We start from the raw sequence: 27,918 nt of genomic DNA, 5'->3' as shown, positions 1-27,918 counted from the left end.
TTAATAGTTGGTTTGCACATAGTTAAAAGGGGGGAAGGTGTACCTTTATGTGTACCTTTTGAGGTTTCCTACAGAGGTCTTTCCCCCCTTTTCACTCTTTCTGCTTTTCTTAAACCTAGTTTTCTTGGGGTAAGTCACAGTAAGGCCTGGTTATAGAAGGGAAAAGGGTATGTTGATTAGTTGTGAGCGGGAGTGTTTGTTCCATTTTTTGAACTTTTGCTTCTCATTCTGGGGCCCTGAGTGGAGGTAAGTGGTGACATTTTGTGGCCTAAAGTGAAGGCAGAGTTGCCATAGCACCAGGGGGAAAAGGGGGTAGTTTTATTCCTCCCCTGGTTTTTAAATAGAGTTTGGTGGGATTGAAAAACATTGCTTATTTAAATTAAAATATACACAGGTGTTGAGCAAGACTCAGTGCTATACTGCTGCATTTGGAGTTCATGTGAATATGTCCCCCATGAATAAATATGGTAAATAAATATGCTTTTGTAGTCAGCTGCAATACTCATTTTAAAAATTAAGTCTGGTATATTGGAATATCAGAATACTAATGAATGCTTTCCAGTACACAATAGGAAAATGAGGTACAAATATCAGCCTGTTTTTAAATGATAGTCTGGTCTCATGTTTACTGTTAAAATAACCCATCCAGGAAGGGGGCTGCATCTTCTTAAAATACTTGTTAAGGTTCAAGACAGCAACTCTGCAGTATGGGGAATATATAGATAGTAGTGACAGTGAGGGGTACTGTTTGTATTGCAGCAAATCTCTTCCTGCATTGGGAGTTCAGGATACTACACAGGGTAATGGCACAGGTCTGTGAGATAGGTTAGGTAAAGGTAGACTAGCCCAAGCGCATATTTTCACAGATGAGTTGGATTCTATAATTCTGGTGTTGTTCAGCCCTAGAGTTACCAAAGTGAATTTGAACCCGGGTCTCTCTAGCCCACATTGCAGTCATAACGTCATATTGGCTGCTTCTTAGGGTTGCCAGGTCTTCTTTGGGAAATCCTAGACATTTGGGAATGGAGCCTGGGGAAGGAAGTGAACTCAACATCGTATAAAGTCTTCAGGGCACCTTCTCTTTTTTTCGTGTGGAAATCAGTTGTAATTACAGGAGATCCCCAGGCCCCACCTGGAGATTGGCAACCCTATTTGCAACTGAAATACTTTTTGAGAAAAGCAGAGCTAGTCCTAGCATAAGAATATAAGAGAAGCCATGTTGGATCAGGCAAATGGCCCATTTAGTCCAACACAGTCACAGCTGGTCTCAATTCAGGTGTCCTCAGGAGATCCACCAGTGGAGCCAGAACTCCAGGAATGCTCCCACTGTTGCCCCCCCCCCAGCACCAAGAATCCAGGGCACCACTGCCCCAGACATAGTGTGCTGCCCATGCATTATGAATAATAGCCACTGATGGCAGGCATAGCATTTGCCTTTTTTATTGTAATTATACACACTGAGTCAACATTTTCTGCGAGTTATCTACCACAACGCCAAGGGCTCGCTCCCGGGCCGAGTCAGGATTTTTGGCTCCAATGTGCATTACTGTGCACGAGCCCACATTTGCTGCCTTGTTGCCTACTCGCCCAGCCTCGACGGATCCTTCTGGAGCGCCTCACCGCCCTGAACAATTTTGTGTCACCCGCTAACTTAGCCACTTCACCGCTGACTCCCAACGCCAACCAGCAGAGCCGAGGTCACACCTCTGAGCATCTTGTAGGCCGGGTTGTGGGATGATGCGTGGCACTCACGGGCGCTAGGACCGAGGAGGAGTCCGAGGGAACAGGCGGCGCTAGGACCCGGGCGTGCGGGCAGGGCCTGCTGGGGCTCCGGTTGCGCGGCGCCTTCGTCGGGTGGCGCCTTGGTGCCCTGGCCGAGCGACAGGAGGCTGCGCGGGAGGTGTGCCGCCAGGTGAGCGCTGCCCGTGCCTGGCTGGGGAAGGGGCGGCCGGGCAGAGGCCCGGGGGCTGCGCCGCTACCGGCTGGCGGCAGGCAGGGCCGAAAGGGAGGGCGCCGCTCCACCTCCCTCCATGCTCTCGTCCCCGGGGCAGCGGTCTTCCTCGCACGTCCCCTCCTCCGCGTGGGGCCGGAAAGGCTTCTCTCTCCACTCAGGGTCGAGCATGATGGAGCCTCTGGTTTGCCCCCCCCCCTTCCTTCTGCCGCCGACCCCCAAACAGTCTGTCCTCCCGACTAAGGGCGACGCGTCGGATTTGGCCCTCTTTCCTTCCACGAGCAGCCAAAGTCTAGCCGCTGTTGGGGGGAGCGGCCTGTCTAGCGGCGTGTCTGCAGCGATTGGAACAAGCCGGTGCTGTCCCCAGGGCCCCTGTGGGCAGCGTGAGGAGCCAAGCGCTGGACAGGGCACTCGGCTCAGCCTGGCAGCTCCTGAAGCGCCCTTTGGGCAGGCCTAGGTCACCGCCAGGGAAATGCCATGTAGAACAGCTAACCTGGCCCATGGACGACAGGAGAGATTCCCAAGGGCAGCATGTTAACATGGCGATGGTTGAACTATTTTAATGGCCTGAGTCAGAAAGTGCAGAGCAGAACAATGTTAAGGTCCAGGGGGAGGCATAAAAATATCAGCATTCCTTTTTTGTGGAAGTGAAGGCTAAAAAATAACACCTCTGACGCAGAAGGGAGAATTGTGAATCTGAATAGTTTGTATTCTGTCCAGTGTAAAGGATAAACGAGTGAGGGGTAAATGATTACAGGTGGTGGGGACAAACTACATAAGTCACTTATAATTTGTGGAACTCATTGCTCTGGGATTACATAATCACATTGGCATGCGTAGGTTAAAAAAAATCCATGAAAAATGCTCTTAATAATGGCAGCATAATGGAATGGCCCAAGATTATGGACCTCTGCATAAATTGAACAGCTGCAAGGGATTGTATAGCCAAATGGTTCTTTGCCAAGGGGGAAGAGCATTCATTTTTCATCCCTCTGCTGAGCAGTCTATTCATTACAAAGCCATGTGCCTCAAGAAGAGACTGCTTGTACCACAGGTAGCCTCTGCAAAGGAAATATCGCCCAAAGACTTTAGGGAAAGTAAAAAAAAAAAAACTTGTTGCTGCTTTTCTAAGCCAAAGGATGGGGAGAAAGGCAAGGACTGATTTCTGCTCCAGGGGATAACATAGATGTCAGCAACTGGGTTCTCTTTGCCCGGCTTTTTGTCGTTCTGCTAGTCAGTAGCAGGTGGTATGGAAGGAAAGGGTGCCAGGCAATCTCCTTAGCCTTATTGGTTTTCCTCTTTTCTTTTTTCCTGGGAAGACTCTCTCTCAGCCTTTTCTTGGAGATAGGGCTCTGAGTGAGATGGACCAAAAGATCTGATCTAGAATAACAAACACTCTTGCCTGCATAAGGCACATAGGTCTGTATGTATGATGTTCCTATGTGCACATCTGTATTTGGTGCCTAAAGACATGAGGGCATGATAAGCCTGTATATTTTTATTTGTGTACTTTGGTGCAAATGTACTCCTGGAATCTCCTTTCTTCATCCATGTCTCTGCAGCTCTTCAGCCAGCAGGATGTTGGCACTACAAAGCTACTGTGAGGGGAATGAGTCCCTGACCCAGGCATGGGGTCAGCAAGGGTTGCTCCCCTGTTTCTATTTCACCCTGGTGCCTGCAGTGCTGCTCAGCGTCTGTCTCCTGTTGGGTGCCCTGCAGTATGCCTGTTATGCCCGGTTTGGTCGTGCCATGGAGCCAAAGTACATCCCACGTTCCCGCCTGTACTCAGTACAAGTCCTCTTCTCCCTGCTACTTGCGCTGCTGCCCTTTGTTGCTTTGCTGTGGCAAGCACTGGGCATGCGGCAGCTTTATGGCTACGTGGTGCTATACGCCTGTCTTTCTGCCGTGAGCTGGGCCACTTCTGTTGGGCTGTTGCACTTGGAGCGCACCAGAGTGATGGTGCAGGACCGGATCCGAGGCCACGGAGCTATCCTGCTCTTCTTCTGGGCCCTGGCATTTGCTGCAGAGAACCTGTCCTTCATCTCATGGAACAGCCCTCTCTGGTGGTGGGGCTTAGAGGACACCAACCAAAAGGTAAGTCAATGGGGTGTCTAGAGAGGTCAGAAACAGGTTGCCTGTCCGGTGCTGTAGTCCAAGAACTTGGCCCTTTGTCCATGTGCGACATCACCTGCCTAAGAGCAGGTCATTCCCATGCGGTGCTGCTGGTGCTGGCCGTATAGTGAGTGGTCTGTGCTTGCCGTGTGCATAGGAAGAGGACCATCATGGCCTGAAGCACCCGGCTTGTATAGGCAGCAAGGATAAAGGAGGCATCTGATCCTCTGAACTGGAGCTGTGTGGACAGGCATCCAAATGGGAACTGGAGAAAGAGTTGTGAACCAGTTCACAAGTGAGGTGACAATTTTCTTATCAGTGATAATACTTTTCCCAGAGAAAATTGCAAATAACCTCAATGAGATCCAGCTGTGTGTATGTGGAGAAGCAGCCTTGAGAAGTCAACAGTTGAGGCTGGAGATTCAATGACCATCTCTCGTGCAGATCAAACACACAGAAACTCTGCCCATGAGAAAGGGTCAACCTCAGAGTGTGGAGGGCATTCCAGTGCCTTTTTGTGTTACCATTGGGGAGAGATGAGGCTTCAGCCACACCTTGGAAGATCTATTACCCTGAAATAGGAAGAAGGGAATCTTGCCTCCAGAGCTGAGAGAAGAGAGTCTAGGGAAGGTGCTTGATCAGATGATCCAGGCACACACTAGCTGCTGTTACTGTTCTCAGGCACCAGGCATTGTTTGTCTTTTTCCCTCTATTTGCACGCTTTTGCTGAGTCACTTTGGGCAACAGAAGGGTTTGTGTGTGTGTGTGTTTATGCATGTGTGCTTAAATACACACTCAAGGGAAGATACTGTTTTGCTGATTCATTTCAGCAGGACTTTTGCCAATGACTTGGTATAAAGTCTGGGCTAAAAGGTTTTTCAGTGATAAGTTTGAGATTTCCAATTTCCTTGTACAGAGAATGTGTTCACCTGGCCCTCTTGAAGCAAGATGGAAGGGGGGAACTGATCTCATCCTAGATACCTTGTTAAGACACTACATTTTAATCTCACTTTTTATTTCTTTAAAGAACCTGCTCAAGACAGCTCATGTATAATACAATAAAGACCAAAGGGATGAATGAAACAAGTCAGTTAAAAATAACAAGAGGTTAGAAATGCCGGGATGGAAGAGCATAGACAATCAGCAAAGGAATTTAGAGGGGCATACATGTTTCCTCCTGTGTGGTAGACTGAACGAAAGTGTGGCCCAAGGTCGCACAGTGAGCTTAATGGCAGATTGGAGATTTTCCTCATTTGTAATCTAAATATGACCCCACACTGGTCCTCATCGAGAAGAGCAAACAACACCACTCCATTCCTGTAAGTCAACTAGTAAATAACAGACAAAGGGCACTTTTTGGCCCTATATTTGGTAGAAGAAGATGGGTCTCCCTTTTAGAAAAGCCAGTGTGGTGGGGTTCTGTCAGCACGGTGCTGCACCCTCATTTAAAACCTGTGATCTAGGAACCAATTGTCCAGTGCTTCCAGCCCTGCTTTCCTGTGCTCTCTTCCCTTCCCGTCATCCTATAGGAGAAGTGGCTTGTCTTTATGCAGTCATGCCCTTGTGATCATTGGTGATTTATTCTCACAACTACTGAGGTCCCATTTCTCTTGCCAGCCCAGGCCCAAAGCCTCTAGAAGGAGCCAATCTGTGCTGCCTGAAGCTCTTCTACTTCATTTAAAATTTTTATGTTGTTTTAATTGTCTATGGATGTTTTTGCTGTAAACCGCCCCTGAGCCCATGTATAGATAGGGGCAGTCTATGTCAAATAACAAATAAATCCAGCTTTGATTGTTTCCAAGCACTATGGAACAGATTTTTTATTAAAATATTTAAATTCCATTTTTCAGTACAAAGCACTCCCCAGGCACTTCCAGTTTTATCTATGAGTGGGGGAGTGTGGATGCTGATGAATTGCTGACAGTTTGTTAAAAGGTTTCAGGAACTGTAGTCTAGAACATAGTTGTACATGTGGGTTTTTAAAATTAATTTTTAATTCCCCAGACCAAAATAATAAAAAATATAACAATAAAAATATAACAATATCTAAAAATATGTCCATGTGCAAATACTGTCTATATATCATTCATTCAAATGCTGTTAAATTTGAAGTCCTCAATCCACTGGATTTCTGGAAATGGGCATTTATCCTTCCAGTGTCATATAAGTCTTTTAGCACTTATATAAGGACATGGATTGTTGACCATAAACTAGTCTCTAGGAAACTGGCAAATAGTTTAAAAGTACCTAAGTATTCTGAAAAGATCAATGAATATTGTAATACCAAACTGATCCAAGTAATTATTAAATTTGTTTGTTGTTTGTTTGCATCTGACCTTCAATCCATCCGTCCAGGTACAGTTCAGTCTCTGGTTACTACGCTACATCTGCACTTTGACCCTCTTCACCTTGGGGATAAAGGCCCCTGGGCTGCCCCGGAAGCCCTACATGCTGCTAATCAATGAGGATGAACGTGACGTGGAAAACAGACAGGTGGGCTCCTGTACCCTCAAAGCAGTCTCTCTCTCTCTCTCTCTCTCTCTCTCTCTCTCTCTCTCTCTCTCTCTCTCTCTCTCTCTCTCTCTCTCTCTCTCTCTCTCTCTCTCTCTCTCTCTCTCTATCTATCTATCTATCTATCTATCTATCTATCTAATGTGAACTAGCTGGGTGGTGTGGGAGCCAGGAGCATCACTTTGTAAGGAACAGGAAGGTTTTTTTGTCTCCCCCCCCCCCAATGAATTGTTCCCCTTCCCCTGCAAAAGTGGCCACAGGACGTTGCATCAAAGTCAGGTGCAGGCTGGACTATAAAGCCAGAGCATGTATAACAGCTGACACAGAGATGCCTCTAAAAATGGGCTCGGGTTGGCAAGGGATTTATGCCCTGGCAATTCAAGTGTGGCTCTCTCTCCTGAGTCAACATGTCCTTCAGTACTTGCATGTAGTAGGAGGGTGGAGGTGCCCTGCCCTCCACCACGCCCTTTTTGCAACATAATGCCAGTGACTAATACTTGCTCTAGTTCTCAGATCTGGAGCAGAAACAAGATCTGTTCTCTGTGCAAATGGAGTCTCCCAGACTTCTCGCTTCATGTAGCCCCTTCCAGTTTCTGGGGAAATAATTCCTGTGGCCAGTGGAGCTCCACTGACAGAAGACACAAAAGGAACTGGTTCCCTCCCTTTCTTCTCTAGCCCCTCTGCTTACATGATTGTTCCTGCTTGCAGCTCCTGCAACCTCAGGACCAAACTTCTAGGAGGTTGGAAGGAGATGCTGCAAAATCAGGGCATGGTTGGTAGAGTGCAGGACAGGATGGGGTCTAGGGATGCCACTCATTGAAGAAGAGGGAGGGGACACTGTGGCTCAGTGGTAGAGGACATGGTTGACATGCAGAAGGGGCCAGGATCAGTCCCTGGCCTCTCCAGGCAAAGAGACCGCAAGCAGAAGGACAGAGGCAGTAGCATCTTCACTGGAGAGCCTAGAATGCTGCTGCCAGAAGACACCCTCATGGACCAAGGGTTCCTGGACCTGGCGCAAGGTGGTCTCATGCTCAAAGGTTGCTGTGTCTCAACAGCAGCAAGACAGTAAGAGATCCAGCAGCTATTTCTTTTCTGGTGTAGCATTGCTTGTGAGAGTAATGCCTGTTGTGTAGCCACACAGAAACTCCTGTTGCCAGACTCAGTTAGGAGAGAGGTGCCAATAGTGGGAAGTAGAGGAGGACACACAGGCAGTATGCCGTAGGCACATGTTCTCTGAAGAGGTAGGGCAAGCTGATAAGGCCAGTTCAAGGGTGCAAAACTTGCTGAGAGATGCAATCAAATTTGGTTGAGACGCAACTTTCTGGCAGCTCTCCCCTTCTATACAAGCTGCTGGGAATACCTCCATAATTCAGGTCTGTTGCCATTATTACTGGGGTATCAGTCAATATTTATTTCGTGGTTATAGACCAATAAAATACAAGAGTAAAATGAGACATAATAGCAATAAGACAATTAAAATATATAAACAAAATACAAGATTAAGAAACACACCATAAAAGCATAAATAGTTCTACAAACTTATCAGTATACTTAGAATGGCTCTACATTAATGAACCAATATTTCCTTATTCTGGAAGCTAGCCAAGGAATTCTTGCTATTTTGTTAGTTTGAATCTGATCACAACAATTGCAGGCGATGTTTTCTCAGGCTGTGAGGGCATTCTATAAGCATTGGTAAAATGCACCTGAGCAAATATGGATATATAATTTACACTCAAATAAGATGTGTTCTGTGGTCTCATCTTGACCCTCAATGCAAATACAGAGTCGTTCCTTGACTGCAAGTCCATCAAATTTCCCACTCAAGTATGTAGAGTTTAGGGCATTGTAACAAAGGAGCAAAGAAATTAAAAGACGCTTGTTCCTGGGTAGGAAAGCTATGGCAAATCTAGGCAGCATCCTAAAAAGCAGAGACATCACCCTGCCAACAAAAGTGCGTTTAGTCAAGGCTATGGTATTCCCAGTTGCAATGTATGGCTGCGAAAGTTGGACCATAAGGAAAGCCGAGCGTCAAAGAATTGAGGCTTTTGAACTCTGGTGCTGGAGAAGACTCTTGCAAGTCCCTTGGACTGCAAGGCGAACAAACCGGTCAGTCCTAGAGGAGATCAGCCCTGACTGCTCCTTAGAAGGCCAGATCCTGAAGATGAAACTCAAATACTTTGGCCACCTCATGAGAAGGAAGGACTTCCTGGAGAAGAGCCTAATGCTGGGAGCGATCGAGGGCAAAAGAAGAAGGGGACGACAGAGAATGAGGTGGCTGGATGGAGTCACTGAAGCAGTAGGTGCAAACTTAAATGAACTCCGGGGAATGGTAGAGGACAGGAAGGCCTGGAGGATCATTGTCCATGGGGTTGCGATGGGTCGGACACGACTTTGCACCTAACAACAAAACGAAGGAGGGTGAAGGATCTCCTGTGCTCAGGGTTTACAACTTTGATTAGGTATTGCATCCAGGTGTTCCTGATTAAAAGATATTTCCTAAAAAGTGGATCCTTAATATTGTTGAAATCATATTGCCTCTCTACTTCTATCACCCTTGTCAACAAGCTCTATAGCCTTGTTTTATACCATAGTCAGAATCAGTTGAAGTGAGAGACCATAGTAACACAGCTTTTTAGTGAGTGGAGTTTGCCAAAGTGCAACAAATGTGTCCATCACAATTAAACTTGCAAGACCTTGGTGGCTCCAATCTACAAAAAAAAGAGATAGGAATGACCCACAGAACTACAGGCCCATACGTTTATTGAGCAATGTAAGCAAATTGTATGAAAGGCATTTATGCTGGAATTGTATTACTGGGGTAATATACTGTAAACTGAAATGAGCAATTCTAGTGCTGACCATCATGCATGAATGACACTGATTTGGCAGTGATTTTTTTTGGGCGGTAGTATATCCAAGGCATGCAAGAAGGTCATTATACTGTAAATTGAGTTAGATGTTAATCTGAGAGGCTACTGTCTAATGAAGTATGAGCTAAAGCTGAAAACAGTTGAATATTGATTGTGGTTAGAGACTTGCTTCTATCAATACTAAAGGCCAGCTGGTGTGAACGATCTCCAGTAGATGGCACTGTGCTTCCCTCCTGGACTATGCTTTGAAGTTGGGGACAATCCTCTGTTTCAGGGTGAGGCTCCCCTCCAGCCTCCCTTTCCTGCTAGACTGGTATCTCCACCAGCTTGAACAGTAACCAGCTAGCAGGCCCCACTGATGCAAATAGGCTAATCCACTGCTGGTGGTGACACAGTCCCCTAGGATGCTTCCACAAAGCTCAGATTCTGCACTCAAGCCAACCAGTTTCTGTGCTTAGAAAGAGCTAGTTCTCACCTGCATATATATATAATAGAAAAATAAACAATGTCACAAGTTCTAATTGTACATAATTCTTCATGTAAACTTCCCAGGGCCACTTGCCTGACCCCTGTTAGAAGTGGGGTGCGCTAATGAGTGTCTCTTAGAGGTCCTGGGAGCAAATCTTACAATTGTGATGATGTTCACAGATGGAGCCAGCAATTCCTTGTTAGAAGCCTGGTCAGACTTCCAGCTTTTTGGTTGTTTTTTCTCCCCTTGAATCTATGTCATTTTAAATATCTGATAGTTTTTTAAAGTGTATTTAAAAGCATCTGGTATTTATAACCTGGCTTCCTAATATAGGTTGGGAATTGCAGAAAAGAAAGATGATCAGGATACATAAGCAAGTTGCTCCTCCAGGATAATTTGACTGTCATAAGAAGCATCTGTTGTTGCATGTGTCTTAAGATGGAATCAAGTATTCTCACATCAAGATTGACTTGAGAATGGCGAGTGAGTTTAGCGTTTCCATGGCTTCAGGGCTGGAGATTATTCTACTTCTTGAGGTAGGAGCTGGAGACTATGGACTATCTGCATGGATCCAAATGTTGGAAGGGGGCTTATAGGCCATCTGGTCTAACCCCCTTCTCAATCCAGGGAATCTAAACCTATGCATTCTTGATAGATGTCTGTCTAGCTTTGATACGAAAGCCTCCACTGAAGGAGAACCTTCCCCTTGGTTCTGTTGCCAGGCTGCTCTCACAATTAGGAGATTATTCTTGATGCTCCACTGAAACCTACCATCCTGTACCTTCTGACCAGAGGGTCTGATCTCACCCTTAGGAGCTGCAAAGAATAAGACTTTGCCCTCTTCCATTAAAGCCCTGCAGGCATTTTAAAAGCAGGGCCACATCTCTCTCCAATCTTACTTTCTCCAGGCTAATATACTCAGTTCCTTCATCCTTTCCTTGTAGGACTTGTTTTCCAGGCCACTGGTCATCTTTGCTGCCCTTATTTGAGTCTGCTCCAATTTGTCGATATTTTCTTGAACTGAGAAATTAATACAGGATTCAGGACATAAGGCCTGACCAATATGGATGGATCTGTTATGTTTTGTGACCTGGAACTGTATGCAATGCAGCCTAAAATCATATTAATCCTTTTTGCAGTGGCATCACACTGATAACTCAGGTTTAGCTTGTAATAAGCTGCAGCCTCAGGATCTTTTGTTCAAGGACTACTGCCAAGCCAGTTGTTCCCCATCTTATACATATGTCTTTAAATTTTTGCCTAAATGCAAATGATCAGGTCTATTGGTTAGGGTCAAGTCAAGGAGAGCCAGCCTTCTCCTTCATTCTAAAAAAATCATATCAGGAGTTTCTTGAATACCCTGCACTTAATGAAATTTGTCCCCAGGAGATGGCAGGAGCATTCTTGCTCCCCCCCCCCAATCTTTTATAATTTTTTAATTCCTTCTTTGGTTCCTTAATAAACTCCAACCACTATATTGTTTTATTTTTACCAAACCCTCCCCACAAGGGTAGCCTGTCTTGGCTTTCCATGCAGAGGTCCACATGTGGGATAAATGATACTCCTGCATCTATTCTTTCTGAGCATCTTAAATTGTTGGGGAGCCAGTATGGTGTAGTGGTTAAGAGAGGAGGCCTCTAATCTGGAGAACTGGGTTTGATTCACCACTCCTCCACATGCTGCCAGCTGGATGACCTTGGGCCAGTTGCAGTTCTCTCAGAGCTCTCTCAGCCCCATCTACCTCACAGGGCGTCCGTTGTGGAAAAGCAGGGTAGGCAGTTGTAAACCACTTGGAAACTCCTTTGGGTAGGAAAAAGTGGGGTACAAAAAAACAGCTCTTCTTCTATTCAAGTTCATCTTATTTATATCCTGTACTTTGAGTATTATTGAATGGACATCAGGTAGAGACAAGCACAAAAACTTGTGAGAAATATTTTGTCTGATTCCCCAGAGAGCCAGTTTGGTGTAGTGGTTAGGAGTGCGGACTACTAATTTGGTGAGCCGGGTTCTATTCTGCACTCCCCCACATGCAGCCAGCTGGGTGATCTTGGGCACGCCACAAAGCTGTTCTGACCGAGCAGTCATATCAGGGCTCTCTCAGCCTCACCCACCCCACAGGGTGTCTGTTGTGGGGAGAAGAAAGGGAAGGCGACTGTAAGCCACTCTGAGACTCCTTCAGGTAGAGAAAAGCGACATATAAGAACCGACTCTTCTTCTTCTTCATTTGGTACATTCTGTTTGCAAGCCCAGCTGGGGAAGGTGAAGGAATGATGGGCACTGCTAACTACTTCCACAGGCTTTCCCACTGGATTCTACCCATCAAAAGCCATGAATGTTCTACTTGAAGGTCTGTCTTGTCATTTTGTTGTGTGCTTTCTAGATGACCCACAATTCCCCTAGTTCTTTCAGTAATATCTAGGTCTCCATATCTTTGAATGTACCTTTGGCCTCATGTCTCCATCAACCACAGAATTCTGCTTCAAGCTCTCTTGATGTGTTTGGCTTCTTTTTTCTAGTCTTCATGCAGTGTAGTCCTTCTCTTGCCAGCAGTTCTTCATTAGGCTAGTAGTGCCACAAATTATACCTGTCTTAAAATGCGATTTCTGTAGCCATTCGAACTTCTGAGGTAATCTTCTTCCTTTATAGTTCCCTACTTACGTATGCGGAAAATGCACAAAATTGCCATCTAGACTCCAGGGCCCTACGCTTTCCCTCCTAAAACCTTATGATAACTGCACTTAGCCACGTCATCCATTCTCATGGGGATGAGCAGGACCAGATACCAGTGGACATGAGAAGTCTGGGCAGCCTGTTGCCCACAGCCTGGATCCAGGTACTAGGAAGAGTCCATACACTAACCAGTCTGATTGGCATAGTTACTTCCCTACCACTCCCTGGGGACTCACCAGCCACCACCAGACTTCTCTTCCTTGTCTTGCAGAATGTGGTTAAATCACTTCTGTCCTTGAGGAGCTGAGAGTCTTCTTCCCCATGTGACAGCTGTCCTCTGGCAGGATTCTCACTAGAGCACTTCTGAAAACAGTTTCAGAGATCAAGTGGTTCAGGATGCCTTCTGACTCCCTTGCTCCCACAAGAATTCTCTTCCCATTCATTTCCTTCCCCTCACCCTTGAACGTCTTTTCCTACTGTTGTCTTTGATTCTGTAGCCCTAACGCAGAGCACCCCCCCCCACACACACACACACACAGACTGGCAACACAGAGGCCTCACTGCCCATCTTTTCTCTGGTTCACATCTACCATATCTCACTTCTTGCATGAAGGTTGCCTGAAGTATCCATGATGCCTCGCGGCAAAGACCTCTGCTAGAATTGTGACATTATTAAATAATGATATATGATACAAAGCAAGTCTTTCCCTTGTTTACCTTGACTTTACCTTTCTTTACCTTGTTGCTATACTCACACAGTCCCTAAACTCACACACCTCTTACTTCTAAAAAGAAAATGCTTTGATGCTAGACTTAAAGTATTATCACAGGGTCTGTTCACAAAGCAAGTTTGTACACTAGTCCTAAATATATAGTTCTCACAAAAGCTCCATCCTCCTGGTCTAGCCAATCACAGTGGGGCCTAGCTCATAAATAGGTCATAAAACAGGATGTGTGAGCTGCTATGGTGATTGAACAATGGGTAGTGAATAAGGAAGAGAAAGGAAATTTAGGGATCTGGTGGGAGTAGAGGCCTGTTCTGCCTTGAATCCTTGAAAATTCATTCTTTCTTGGCTGGCTACAAACCTGACCTATAGTCTTTAGATTAGACCCTTTCAGCATAGCTTAAATCTAGGTCTTAGTTATACTGGTTTGTCTCAGCTGCTGCAACAGTACTGAGAAGATGCAAGATGCAAGTTGGAATAGGATCGCTTCTTCAAGCTGGATATCCTACCAAAGCAAATGGAAACACACTGAGGTCCTGGCCTTTTCCTATCATGTTCTCCCAATTTATCCTATCCCCAGGGTCCCATGCCTTTCTTCTTCAGCTTCAATGACTGTGCTTTACCTTCCCATCTGGCTGCATTTCTCCCTGTATGAAGCTCCTGTATTCAAAGCCTCTGCTCGATTTCTGCCTCAGCCCCTCTCCAGTATGTCAGCTGTTCTCTTTGCTTAGGCCCCATATTAGAGACACTGTTGGTCTCCTTCCCCATGAAAACACAGGTGGAACATTTTCAGCCCCCCTGCCCTGAAGTCCCTCCTCCTGCATTGACTTCTCTTTTTGCTTCTCAGCCCTTGCTTCCAGATGAAAGAGAGAATCGCTCCACTTGGAAGAATTTTGGTCGGAAGATACGCCTACTTTCCCTGTATCTCTGGCCAAAGGGAAACTGCCTGCTGCAGTGCCTAGTGGTATTCTGCATGATGCTGATGGGGATAGAGCGTGTTGTCAACGTCTTTGTGCCCATCTATTACAGGAATATTGGTAAGTAGGTTTCCAAGGCAGCATAACGCTACTCCTAGCATAGATCCAGAGTGCATACCAGGGAGCATGGGACAACAGTGAATGTTCAGCCTGGAGAAAAGGAGGTTGAGAGGAGACATGATAGCCCTCTTTAAGTATTTGAAAGGTTGTCACTTGGAGGAAGGCAGGATGCTGTTTCTGTTGGCTGCAGAGGAGAGGACACGCAGTAATGGGTTTAAACTTCAAGTACAACGATATAGGCTAGATATCAGGAAAAAAATTTTCACAATCAGAGTAGTTCAGCAGTGGAATAGGCTGCCTAAGGAGGTGGTGAGATCCCCCTCACTGGCAGTCTTCAAGCAAAGGTTGGATACACATTTTTCTAGGATGCTTTAGGATGCTTACGGCTGATCCTGCGTTGAGCAGGGGGTTGGACTAGATGGCCTGTATGGCCCCTTCAACTCTATGATTCTATGATTCTATGACAAATGAGCTGCTCCTACAAGGAAGTTCTGCTCTGGTTTGCATTTGAACTAGGGCACATTATTTTAGAGCATCCACATGATGCTGGATTTCCCCTGCTTGGGTACACTGTTTCCCATACTTGGGTAGAGTCTGCACTTACTTTCTTTATTCCATTGTCAATCCTGTTGAATTCAGATCGCTTTGAACTTGGGTCTTCCTCTACCCCCCTCCCCATTGAAACAAGAAAGTCTTCTGCACGTGGTTAGGGTAGTTCAGAAGGGGGGGGGGGAAGCCAGGCAGGGAGCCTCTTTCTTTTCTTGGAGGGGTGGGGGAGAAGATTGAAATAGGCAGAGGAGGGAGTTAAAATCCAGGACCAACAGAAATTGAGAGAAATTAGGGGCTTCTCCTTTAAGGCAAGCTTGTCACATGACCAGGTGTGGCCTATCAGAGGTTCTCTACCATGGAGCTTGGTTTCCCAATCCGGATTTTAAAATATATTGAGCATTAAAAGCACTCCAAGATATCGCACAATAAAGGTAGGGTCACTCCAGATCAATCCTTCTTGCTGCAGTTCCCCAAATCCAAACGGAAATTGCCCCAAATCCAAACGGAAATCGCATTCTGTGTAGAGGACAAGAACTGAATCGATCTCGGGTTGGAATAAAAGCTCCGTGCAGTTTACACCCTGGTTTGATATGTTCTTTTAGGAAAGATCACAGTTAAGGTGTGTTTGTATACTGTGTTGAAAGGGAAGGCATGCATTTTTGTAAGTCCCACGCTCATGGGCACTGCTTTCTTGACTCACCCTCCCTTGGGTCCCAGTTCCTCCTTCCATGTTGTTGTTGTTGTTATGTGCGAAGTCGTGTCTGACCCATCGCGACCCCATGGACAATGATCCTCCAGGCCTTCCTGTCCTCTACCATTCCCTGGAGTCCTTTTAAGTTTGCACCTACTGCTTCAGTGACTCCATCCATCCACCTCATTCTCTGTCGTCCCCTTCTTCTTTTGCCCTCGATCACTCCTAGCATTAGGCTCTTCTCCAGGGAGTCCTTCCTTCTCATGAGGTGGCCAAAGTATTTGAGTTTCATCTTCAGGATCTGGCCTTCTAAAGAGCAGTCAGGGCTGATCTCCTCTAGGACTGACCGGTTTGTTCGCCTTGCAGTCCAAGGGACTCGCAAGAGTCTTCTCCAGCACCAGAGTTCAAAAGCCTCAATTCTTTGACGCTCGGCCTTCCTTATGGTCCAACTTTCGCAGCCATACATTGCAACTGGGAATACCATAGCCTTGACTAAACGCACTTTTGTTGGTAGGGTGATGTCTCTGCTTTTTAGGATGCTGTCTAGATTTGCCATAGCTTTCCTCCCTAGGAGCAAGCATCTTTTAATTTCTTTGCTGCAGTCCCCATCTGCAGTGATCTTGGAGCTGAGGAAAATAAAATCTGTCACTATCTCCATTTCTTCCCCAACTATTTGCCAGGAATTGAGAGGGCCGGCTGCCATGATCTTTGTTTTCTTGATGTTGAGTTTCAAGCCAACTTTTGCACTCTCCTCCTTCACCCGCATCAACAGGCTCTTTAGTTCCTCTTCACTTTCTGCCATTAGAGTGGTATCATCTGCATATCTGAGGTTGTTGATATTTCTCCCTGCAATCTTGATCCCAATTTGTGACTCCTCTAATCCCGCCTTTCTCATGATGTGCTCCGCATACAAGTTAAATAGGCAAGGCGACAGTATACAGCCTTGCCGAACTCCTTTCTCAATTTTGAACCAATCCGTGATTCCATGTTCAGTTCTCACTGTTGCTTCTTGACCTGCATATAAATTTCTCAAGAGACAAATAAGATGCTCTGGTATTCCCATCTCTTTAAGAACTTGCCACAATTTGTTGTGCTCCACACAATCAAAGGCTTTAGCATAGTCAATGAAGCAGAAGTAGATGTTCTTCTGGAACTCCCTAGCTTTTTCCATGATCCAGCGTATGTTGGCAATTTGATCTCTAGTTCCTCTACCTCTTCGAAATCCTGCCTGTACTTCTGGAAGTTCTCGGTCCACATATTGCTGGAGCCTAGCTTGTAGGATTTTGAGCATAACTTTGCTAGCATGAGAAATGAGTGCAATGGTGCGGTAGTTTGAACATTCTTTGGCATTGCCCTTCTTTGGGATTGGAATGTAAACTGACCTTTTCCAATCCTGTGGCCATTGCTGAGTTTTCCAAATTTGCTGGCATATTGAGTGTAGCACTTTTACTGCATCGTCCTTTAAGATTTTGAATAGTTCAACTGGAATGCTGTCACCACCACTAGCTTTATTGTTGCTCAGACTTCCTAAGGCCCATTTGACTTCACATTCCAGGATGTCTGGCTCCAGGTCAGTAACTACCCCACTGTGGTCATCAGGGATGTTAAGCTCGCTCTTGTATAGTTCTTCTGTATAATTTTGCCACCTTTTCTTAATCTCTTCTGCTTCTGTGCGGTCCCTACCAATTTGGTCCCTTATCATACCCATCTTTGCATGAAACGTTCTCTTCATATCTCCAATTTTCTTGAAAAGATCTCTGGTCCTCCCCATTCTATTGTTTTCTTGTATTTGTTTGCACTGTTCATTTAAGAAGGCATTCTTATCTCTTCTAGCTTTTCTCTGGAATTCTGCATTCAATTGGGTGTATCTTTCTCTTTCTCCCTTGCCTTTCACTTTCCTTCTCTCCTTAGCTATTTGTAAAGCTTCCTCAGACAGCCATTTTGATTTCTTGCATTTCTTTTTCTTTGGGATGGTTTTAGTTGCTACCTCTTGTACAATGTCGCGAACCTCCGTCCATAGTTCTTCAGGCACTCTGTCTATCAGATCTAATTCCTTAAATCTATTTGTCACCTCTACTGTATATTCGTCGGGGATATGATTTAGTTCGTACCTGAGTGGCCTAGTGCTTTTCCCTACTTTCTTCAATTTAAGCCTAAATTTTGCAACAAGAAGCTCATGATCTGAACCACAATCAGCTCCTGCTCTTGTTTTTATTGCCTGTATAGAACTTTTCCATCTTTGGCTGCAGAGTACATAGTCAATCTGATTTCTGTGTTGACCGTCTGGTGATGTCCATGTGTAGAGTCGTCTCTTGGGTTGTTGGAAAAGAGTGTTTGCTATGACCATTGTATTCTCTTGACAAAATTCTACCAGCCTGTGCCCTGCTTCATTTTGTACTCCAAGGCCAAACTTGCCTGTTATCCCAGTTATCTTTTGGCTTCCTACTTTAGCATTCCAATCCCCCATGATGATAAGCACATCATTTTTTGGCGTTGCTTCTATAAGGTGTTGTAGGGCTTCATAGAACTGATCAACTTCATCCTCTTCAGCAGCAGTGGTTGGGGCATAGACCTGGATCACTGTGATGTTGAATGGTTTGCCTTGGATTCGAACTGAGATCATTCTGTCATTTGGGGGATTGTATCCCAAGACTGCTTTTCCTACTCTCTTATTGATTATGAAGGCTACTCCATTTCTTCTGCGAGATTCTTGTCCACAGTAGTATACCTGATGGTCATCTGAATTAAATTCACCCATTCCTGTCCATTTTAATTCACTGATTCCTAAAATGTCGATGTTCAGTCTTCTCATTTCTTGTTTAACCACGTCCAGCTTGCCTTGATTCATGGATCTGACGTTCCAGGTTCCTATGGAATAAAAATCTTTACAGCATTGGACTGTCTTTTCGCCACCAGTTACTTCCACAACTGAGCGTCCTTTCGGCTTTGGCCCAGCCGCTTCATTCATTCTGGCGCTACTCGTACTAGCCGTCTGCTCATCCCCAGTAGCATATTGGACACCTTCCGACCTGAGGGGCTCATCTTCCGGCGTCATATCGTTATGCCTATTGGAACTGTCCATAGAGTTTTCATGGCAAAGATACTGGAGTGGTTTGCCATTGCCTTCTCCAGTGGATCACCTTTTGTCAGAGCTCTCAGCTATGACCTGTCCGTCTTGGGTGGCCCTGCACGGCATAGCTCATAGCTTCACTGAGCTACGCAAGCCCCCTTGCCACAACAAGGCAGCGATCCTTGAAGGGGGCCTCCTACCATAGGAAGGCTTTTAAAAAGAAGTCAGTAATTGATGTATCACTATAATATTGTAATGATATTTGTGGCGGTTCCTTTGAATTTCCTAGCTTTCATGAAAAAACAAGCCCTCTGGCCCTTTTTATTGTAGAGACATACCTTTCCCGCTATATCACCACAATGAAAAGGGAGGGGGGAGAAGTGCATTTTCAATGGATGAAAGCTTGATATTCAGAGAAATGAACAGACATGTTATAATGCTGTAGCAATATGTCAATTCTGAAAAGCCTTATAACAGTGATTCTCACGCCCACTCTGAAGAACTGTCACCATATGGAAGCTGCACAGAAGCAGCCATGGTTGGGTTTCTCATGTGGGGGGCAGCCTTGGAATTCCAGATTCGCTGGGATATGGAGGACAGAACTGGAATTGTGTTCTCTGTTTTAACTAGTGTTCTAAATTGACCACTAGGGGGTGACCTTACACAGTCACTGGCAGAGTGCAGATGCCAGAAAAGAAGCCATCTGCTGTAATCCCAGTATTACTGCCTTCGAGTTTCTGTTTACAGTATACCCCCGGAATGCTTTGATAATGGTTGCCCAACTCTGGAAGCTGCAGCCAGCTCCATGTGGTGGGTATCCACAACAAACCCTTTATTTTGGTACACAGCAGTGTTTGCCAGAGAGGCACATACACATCTTGTGGGAAGAGGCCCTTCAGCAGTCTCATTCACAAGCATCAGCAGCTGCCTGGTCCCTTAAATGCCTTTTGGAAACTGTGACCTGGACTGGGGGCGAGGCACAAGGTCCTGGCCAGAGATGCTGCTTCCGCTGGTGTAGAGCTGCTATGTGACTTTTCTCTTTGCCCGATGCATGGAGGCAGTGGCATCAGCTCCCCCCCCCCCCCGATTCTTCCCCAATGGTTCCTTTGCCTGGTGCTTCTGTGCAGCTGCAGGAACAGGAGGGGGAGATTGTCCATCTGGGGAGCGTGCAAAGCGCGTCTTCTGGGGAGAGGGAGCCAGTGATTCAGAGAATGCAGGCCTGCTGGGTATTTTGGCTCCCCTGCCATGTTGCTCCCGGTGGCAGAAGAGCCTCGTCTTGTGGGGCCACTCCATGAGTTGGTGCCCTTAGGTGATGCAATTCTTCACTGCTTAGGCTCCTTCCAAATAGATGGAGGAGAGAGAGGGTTTCCATCTTTTTGTACATGAAACACACAATGCCTTGAATTGCCATCCTTTGAATTTGGTGAGTTTTGAGAGCCAGTTTGGTGCAGTGGTTAAGAGTGCGGACGTCTAATCTGCCATGCTGGGTTCGATTCTGCACTTCCCCACATGCAGCCAGCTGGGTGACCTTGGGCTCGCCATGGCACTGATAAAATTGTTCTGACTGAGCAGTGATCAGGGCTCTCTCAGCCTCACCTCCCTCACAGGGTGTCTGTTGTGGGGAGAAGAAAGGGAAGGTGACTGTAAGCCGCTTTGAGCCTCCTTCGGGTAGAGAAAAGTAGCCTATAAGAACCAACTCTTCTTCTTCTTCTTACTTCTTCTTCTTCAAGGCCCCTTTCTTCAGCAAAGACTTCCCCTGATCCTTCTAAGAAGAATTGATTTTTTTATACCTCACTTTTCACTACCCAAAGGAGTCTTAAAGAGGCTTACAATTGCCTTCCTTTCCTCTCCTCACCACAGGCACCCTGTGAGGGAAGTGGGGCTGAGAGAGCTCTGACATAACTGCTCTCTGAGAACAGCTCTGGCAGGACTGTGACAAGCTCAAGGTCACCCAGCTGGCTGCATGTGGAGGAGCAGAGAATCAATCCTGGCTCACCAGATTAAAAGCCGCTGCTCTTAACCACTACACCACTCTGGCTGTCCTTACCTGCTGTGTTCCTCCTGGCTCTCCTTTATCCCTCCTCTTTACCGATCTGGCACTCCCAAGCACTCTTCATCTTCCCTCAAATCCCTGCTTTGGCCAACTTGTGTGCTTTGAACACCTGCTGCAACCTCCTCTTCTCTGGATCATATTTAATAATGGTCAGGCAATTTTGTGCCCTGCCCAATTTGCAAAGTCGGCATGAGCGTCTTCGGTGGGCTTGCTTCCTTGCCTAGTCACTCGCTTGCGGGAGGATGTTGTTGCCCTCTGAGGTCACCCAGAGTGACTCGCCCAGGGTCTTCTGTCCTGAGCCTGGCTGTGACCTCTCATCCCACTTGTGTTCAGATCCTGGGGGGAAGGGGGGCAGCCTGTGTGTGTGGGGGGGGGGAAGCTCCCTTTGTTTTCAGAAGCCGCTGGTGTGTGCCAGGTTCCCATGCCCTGGTGGGCGGTACGAGTGCCAGCTCAGGGCAGCTATTGAGAGGGGTCTGAATAGAGGAGGACGGACTCTGGACCTGCCTTTCAGCCCTGACTTTTAGACTTTACAAAAGAGTCATTGCAGGCGGGAGGAACAGAATTGCGAACTGAATACAAAATTGCTCAGTGGGAATGGAGCTAGGAGCAAGGGATGCTCTGCCCTACATGCTAAGCAGATGCTGGGCAGAGAGATCCCTCGTGATCCTACCTGGGGGGAGGCTACGCCCTCCAAGTCTTAACCAGATTGCGTGTTCCATCCCCAGCCTCGGCCGTTCTGGCTGCTGCTTCTGTCTTGTGGCTCAGAGGTCTGATTTCCTCCTGGTGGGAAGAGGCTAAGAACACAGGCAGCCATACTGGGTCAGACAAATGAGCCATCTAGTTCACCATTCTGTCTTTTAGTGCAGGTGAAGCTTATCTTGGCAGAAATACCCAGCATCTGACAATCGTAGCTATAATATTCCTGAAAATATAGACAAGTGGGACGGTTTGCAGTGAATACAATGCAAGAGAAAAAAACCTGATCCCAAGGCTACTATAGATGTAGCAAAATTTACAGAATACATGAAATAAAAGGTTCTTCGTTCTTGTTTATTCTTGCATAGGATCCAACCAGAATGGTATCTAGATATGTCCCGTTTTCAAATAATAATCTTCCTCAATGGGAGCAGTTAGTATTACTAGCACCCCCCATATTGAAGAACCAAAGGCCAATATATATATTATTCAATAGAGGTTGAATTTCACAGTTTGGACATTCATAACATTCACATTCAAAAGTGAGGACAACCATTGAGGAAGACTATTATTTGAAAACGGGACATATCTAGATATCGTTCTGGTTGGATCCTATGCAAGAATAAACAAGAACGAAGAACCTTTTATTTCATGTGCTCTGTATAATTTTACTACATCTATAGTAGCCTTGGGATAGGTTTTTTTCTCTTGTATAATATTCCTGAAGGCAGAACACAGTTTGAGTGTGTGTGTGCCCACAAAAGCTTATGCCTTGAATAAAACCTGCTACTGGACTCTTTGTTCTGCTGCTCAGACCCACCCAGCAACCCACCTGATTCCTGAAGGTGGCATAGGCAGTAGCTCCCAGTAACCTCCCTATCCTTGCTGCTGCTGTCCATGACAACACCCTGTGGCAGAGAGTTCTCCAGGTCAGTTACTGGGCAAGAGTCCTTCAGTTGCCTATCTGTTTCCATGGGGAGAATCTACCTGTAGAGTTTGAGTTGGTAAAAAATTCCCAGGGTAGGTGAACGCTATTGGGATCTGGGGACATAATGTTTAGCTCATAGATCTTCTTTCTCTATAGCCCTCTTGGCCTAACTTTGGCAGGCTGCATATTTCTCATATCCTGTTATGCACCAGGTGTTTTTTTTTCCAGCAAAGCCCTGGCTTTTACCTTTTTTAGCCCTGTGGCAGGGGGCAGGTAAACAACTTGCTATACCTGATTCCTGCTCAGTGTCTCTGCCAAGCCAGTGAATACAACATGAACACCAAAGTTTACAAGTGTATCATCCTGCTTTAAACTCTCCTCTTTGTTTTTGTGCCATGTCCCCTAAGGAGTTGTGTTGGAGGAGAGGGGAATTGGAATCTAGTTCTGGGCTGCAATTCGGAAGATCTGAGTTGCAGTCTGCCGTAGGCTCTGGCGATTCACTGTCCCTTCACATCTGTTCCGCATTCTGAAAACTGGAAATAACAGTGATCTACCTCACTCGGTTGGCGGCATGCGGACAAGCTCCATCCATGGTTGTGGGGATGGGGGGTACATGGCCAGTGCTAGAGAGCAGTGGGTGCTATTCCAATATCTCCTGCCCTCACAGGATGTCTGTGTCCCATCCTGACATTCCCCCCCCCCCTCGCAAGAGTACCCTTTTTGTTTTTTACCTGTGCTTGGGAACAGCAGATTAACACCCTCCATCATGTTAGGATTGGGGAGGGGCATCCTTCCCCCTGAAGGAGAGCTGAAAGGGCAGAGCAGAGGCACTCCCAGAAGGGGTCATCCACCCTGCCAGTTAGGATTACCCAGCAAAGTGCCGCTGGCGGGGAATAAACAAGGAGCCTTTGTGTGCCTCGCCTGGTCTCGCAGCAGCCCAGCAGGGGGTTGGGTGTGTGTGTGTGTGTGTGTGTAATCTTTGTCACTGTGTGGTTCCTTGAAAGAACAAAGGAAGCAAGGAGATTCCTGTGGTTCTTTCTCTGGTCAAGAGAAGTGTGGGCTGTTGGGATAGGATGGGCCTGAGGGATGCCCAGCCAGCAGCAAGAGGAAACTGTCAGTGGAGCAACTGGCTGAAGGCAAGGAGGATCTGGCCCATGGGTGGAGTGTCACTTTAGGGATGGAGCTTGAGAAAGGGGAATCACAGGTTTTGGAGCCCCCCCCCCCTCCCCCAGCAGGAGGCCAGCCCCACTCTCTGAGCTGTTGTCAGTTTTCTGCAAATGGTGATAATGCCCCACAGAGGTTGCAGGGTCCATAATTTAGTCTTCCTAGCCTTTTAAAAATGGAGCCAGGGTGGTGTAGTGGCTAGTGTGTCAGACTAGGACCCTGAGTTCAAATCTACACTCAGTCATGAAGCTCTCTAGGCTTCCTTGGCCAAATCACCTTCACTAAGCTAACCAACCTCTTAAACACAAGCTTAATCCCGTCAGATCTTGGAAGCAAAGCAGAGCCAAACCCCGGCTAGTATTTGGAGGGGAGACCTCCGAGGATGTGGGTGGAGTTCCCCCAAGGAATGCTGGGGGTCATGACACAGAGGCAGGCAGCCAAGGCCCTTGCCTGTTTCAGGGCTGAAGAGGGAAGGGGACCTTCCTGTCCTCACCCCTTCCCATGACAACATCCAATTCTCCAGTGGGCCAAGTCATGTGCCTCAGGACTGTTTTATGTTAGGAAAATGGCAGGGGGAGGGGGAGAGACTAAAGCCACTAATCTGTGTGGATGCCAAAATCACAGTCGGGAACACTGTATGGGGAGGAATGAAGAGTAACTTGGGTATGATTCTAACCTGTGTACCATAACGTTGTCTACAGTGAGTGGCAGCAGCTCTTCATGGTCTTGATCAGAGTCCTTCAGATGAAACTGAAGAAGCAGGGATTGGAAAAGAGGCCTTCTACATGCAAACCAGGAGTTATGCCACTGAGCCATGCTTGCCCCCTAGGTGAAGGTTTAAACTGCTGCTTTGAGTGCCAGAAAGCAAAGTTCCATGTGGCTCTTTCATGCCTGTTTTTCTGCCACGTTCTTCTCACTGCCTATGTACAACTTTAAGCCTGTGCAGAATTGGTCACTGGGAAGACTGGGATTGAAGCCGGCAGGGAGTATCTGGAAGAGGTACAAATGAGGAGCTGGAGGCACTCTTCTGCTGCTGACCGGCCTCTTCCAGCTACTGTGGTACAGTAAAGAATGGAAGAGCCACTGTTTTTACCAGTTTTTTGCATGCTACTACACCACACATGTTGACCATGCTTTGACAGCTTGTTTTGAAGGCCTCCCTTTTTGTCATTGTAGGTGCTCACTAACTTTGGGTGGGTCTACCTCTTAGTGATTTTATTTTATTTGTTCCATGCAAGTGACATTGTCCCTGCACAGAAACTGTGGAGAGATTTGAGGAAGCTAGAAGGAGAGTTCAGGCCCTCACGGACATGGGGCTAGTGAGCTGGCAATCAAATTGACTGCTTGGTGAGGTGAAAGCAGCTCATGATACGATCTGCAGGGGGAGGACAGTGTCCCTCGCACTCACTCTTGTCTCTTGTCCCCCAGTGAATGAGCTTTCGGAAGGGGTGACTTGGCACACGCTAGTCCGGACCGTTTTCATCTTCTCAACCCTCAAGTTCCTCCAGGGAGGAGGTGCTGGTGAGTCAGTGTCGTTGCGCACGTGTCTGGACATTTCTTTCTCTACACCACAGTGAGTCTTCTCTGAGACACGTGGCTGTGGACGTTGGCCCCCGCTAGTATTTGCAGCCTTCCCATCTGTGACTTGGTCAGAATGCTGCATTCCACTCTAGAAGAGTACAGATTTGTCTCTGTGTGTGCGCACACACACACATGCATCAATACATGTGGTGATGCTGTACACATGAGAATCTGGGAGCAAGTGTTAGGCTCTGCATGTGCTTTATAACAAGTCACTCCATGGGTCCCCCAGTCCTTCATACTCTGACTGGCCGTGGTTCTCCAGGGTCCTGGGCAGGGTCTGTCTCAGCACCTGCAGATTGAGAGCCTTTAACTAGAGATGCCAGAGATTGAGCCTGCTTGCAAATCATGTGCTGGGCCACAAAGCCACAGCCCTTCCTGTCAACTTCATGTGGTAGGAGCATGCTTTAGTATTCTGGGGTGGAGTAAGTAGTTTTTCCCCTGTGGGGGAATGCTAGTCCACCTTTGTTCCTTATAACTAGAACTGGACCTATGTCTTAGAAGGATAAAGATAACCACCTCAGTCAGTAGATTTTGGGATACTGATGAAGACCAAGAGATGGTCTTCCATTGATTGTGGTACACTATAGTATTATGACAGTGTGGTGGGGAGGAGGGTTTGTGTATTCTGCCTCAGATACCAAAATATCTGTCCATATGGGGCTAATGCCCATCGGCCAGTTTGTTCTTTTGCACAGAACCCTGACAAAACATGGCTGGAAGTACGATACACATTAGAGAATCCACCACTCCTGCTTGTAGTGAGAACAGTAGAATTCAGAATTAGCCCTGTTTGTGCTCTAGAGACTTTTTAGCTTTGGGGGTCATTCCCAAAGTCTTTGGGGCCATTTGCCAGCTCTGTCTAGATCCCATTTGTGGTGGAAATGGGACAGATTTTCATCTGAAATGCACACATATTCTTCCTCTCTGCAGGCTCTACTGGGTTTGTTAGCAACTTGCGCACCTTCCTCTGGATCCGGGTGCAGCAGTTTACCAACCGGGAAGTCCAAGTGAAACTCTTCAGGCACCTCCACAGTCTGTCCCTTCGCTGGCACCTGGGGCGCAAGACTGGGGAGGTGTTGCGCAGTGTTGACAGGGGCACCAGCAGCATCAACAACCTGCTCAGGTACATGCATGCATCCTTCAAATGGGGCATCCCATTAACTGTGGGCAAGTGATCTGGAGCTACGTGCAGTGATGTATTCTCTTGCTGGCTCGGGTGAGGGTGGGGACAGAGGCTTGCTTGTCTTGTGTCCTGACTCTCCTCCTCCTCCTGTCCCGCAGCTACATCGTATTCAGCATCTTCCCCACTATAGCTGATATCATTATTGCTATTGTGTATTTCACTTCAATCTTCAGTGCCTGGTTTGGCCTCATCATCTTTGTCTGCATGGTCCTCTATCTCGGTGAGTGTTTGGGGGAGAGGGGAGGGAGTTGAGTAGGGGAGGTTCCTGCTGCTGCACTTGCCTGGGAAAGAACACCTCTGGCCTATCCTCAGCTTCCTTTTTTGCCTACCAGGGAGGGCTTTTACCCAAGATAGAGGATGGTATAAGAGGTTGAGAGAAGCTATAGCAGTTTGGAGTGTGATGCACGGACATTCTGTCATGTGTCTGTGGATGGCTGAGGTCACGAGGACCCATGAAAATGCTGTTATGTTTTGGTGGGGGAAGGTGTGTGTCCCTTTTGCACCCAGGAAGCTGTTCCCAATGGCGTGATCCTTATAGATGGTATCAGTTCTAGTGCTGCATCCTTGTGCAACAGCAGCTTTTTATTTCCAAGGACACACAAGTTAGTAAAGATCAGCTTCCCTTTGTGTTTACCTTGCCACCAAAAGTTGCTGTTCAGACACGGCTTGTAAAATAGGCTGGTGAGTATGAAGGAGGGGACCAGCCCGGTGCAGGAATGTCATCTAGAGAGTTAGGCTGTCACTGTGGAGACCTGGGCTCCAATGGACACTCTGTCATGAAGCTTGCTTTGGATGATGAGGGTCCCACTGAACTATCCACTGTGTGATCCTTTTGCCCACCTCAGTTCTATTGATGATGGTGTGCTGGGATTCTTTGTTCTGCATTTATTTCCCAGGAGCATATTGGAACCATGGAAAGAATGCCTGTGTACTAGTAGGCTGCAGGCAGGTTTCCCCAGTGGATCAAAACCTGTTTCTCTGGGACACGACTCATGGGGTAGGGGAAAGCTGGAGCCTCCTCCCCCTGCGTGCTTTAGTCCCATTCCAAACTGGACCTTCACATGTTTGGGAACTAACTCCTAAGCTGGGAACACTCAGCATGCATCTGGTTGGCAGGATCAGGGGGGTGGGGGTGGGAAGGGCCTACTCTACCTCACGGAGTTGTTGTAAGGATAAATTGGGTGGAGACCACCCTGAACTCCTTGGAGAAAGGATGGAATGAAAATCAAATAAATGAACACGAGAAGTATATTACCCCTGCAGGGTTAAAGATCTTTAGAACAGATGCTTTTAATTGTTGGAACTGTCATGCTGATTCAGCAGATTTTATCATGCATAGTGAAATTCAAATTTAATAGTCAGAAAATGAAGGGATTATTTTTAAACAACTGGTGCACTTCTAAGATTTGATGCCCTAATCTTACTTTTGAATTATTTGAGAAATGATTTTCAAGGAGATACTGAACTTGTTGCAGTCTTTTAGCTGCAGTTAAAACCATGGCAGGAACATCACTGTAATGTCGCACCAAACCCAGAGATGTGGCTAATTAGAATCAAAGATCCGATGAGTGAGTTCTGTGCATGCTATATAGATTCAGCCACACTGCATGCTTCCTTTGTTGCTGGAACGTCCCTGTGCAAAGTTCTCTTGA

The 27,918-nt window shown here is 46.7% G+C and overlaps 1 protein-coding gene across 1 annotated transcript in view; it reads left to right on the top strand.

Moving 5' to 3' along the window:
* Positions 1 to 1,773: 1,773 nt before the first annotated feature.
* The window catches only part of ABCB6 (ATP binding cassette subfamily B member 6 (LAN blood group)), a 46,345-nt gene continuing 20,200 nt past the window's right edge, over positions 1,774 to 27,918 (top strand). Inside the window, exons 1-7 of the mRNA XM_077320759.1 lie at positions 1,774 to 1,912; positions 3,514 to 4,045; positions 6,419 to 6,556; positions 14,159 to 14,348; positions 24,928 to 25,020; positions 26,014 to 26,206; positions 26,365 to 26,486. Of these exons, the coding sequence (XP_077176874.1) occupies positions 3,530 to 4,045; positions 6,419 to 6,556; positions 14,159 to 14,348; positions 24,928 to 25,020; positions 26,014 to 26,206; positions 26,365 to 26,486 (1,252 nt within the window). The 5' untranslated portion in view covers positions 1,774 to 1,912; positions 3,514 to 3,529. The remainder of the gene's footprint in view (positions 1,913 to 3,513; positions 4,046 to 6,418; positions 6,557 to 14,158; positions 14,349 to 24,927; positions 25,021 to 26,013; positions 26,207 to 26,364; positions 26,487 to 27,918) is intronic.

This window comes from Paroedura picta, chromosome 2 (genome assembly GCF_049243985.1).
Source record: "Paroedura picta isolate Pp20150507F chromosome 2, Ppicta_v3.0, whole genome shotgun sequence".
Lineage (NCBI taxonomy): Eukaryota > Metazoa > Chordata > Lepidosauria > Squamata > Gekkonidae > Paroedura > Paroedura picta.
Note: the sequence above shows the minus strand (reverse complement) of the source record. Positions and strands in the feature narration are given on the sequence as shown.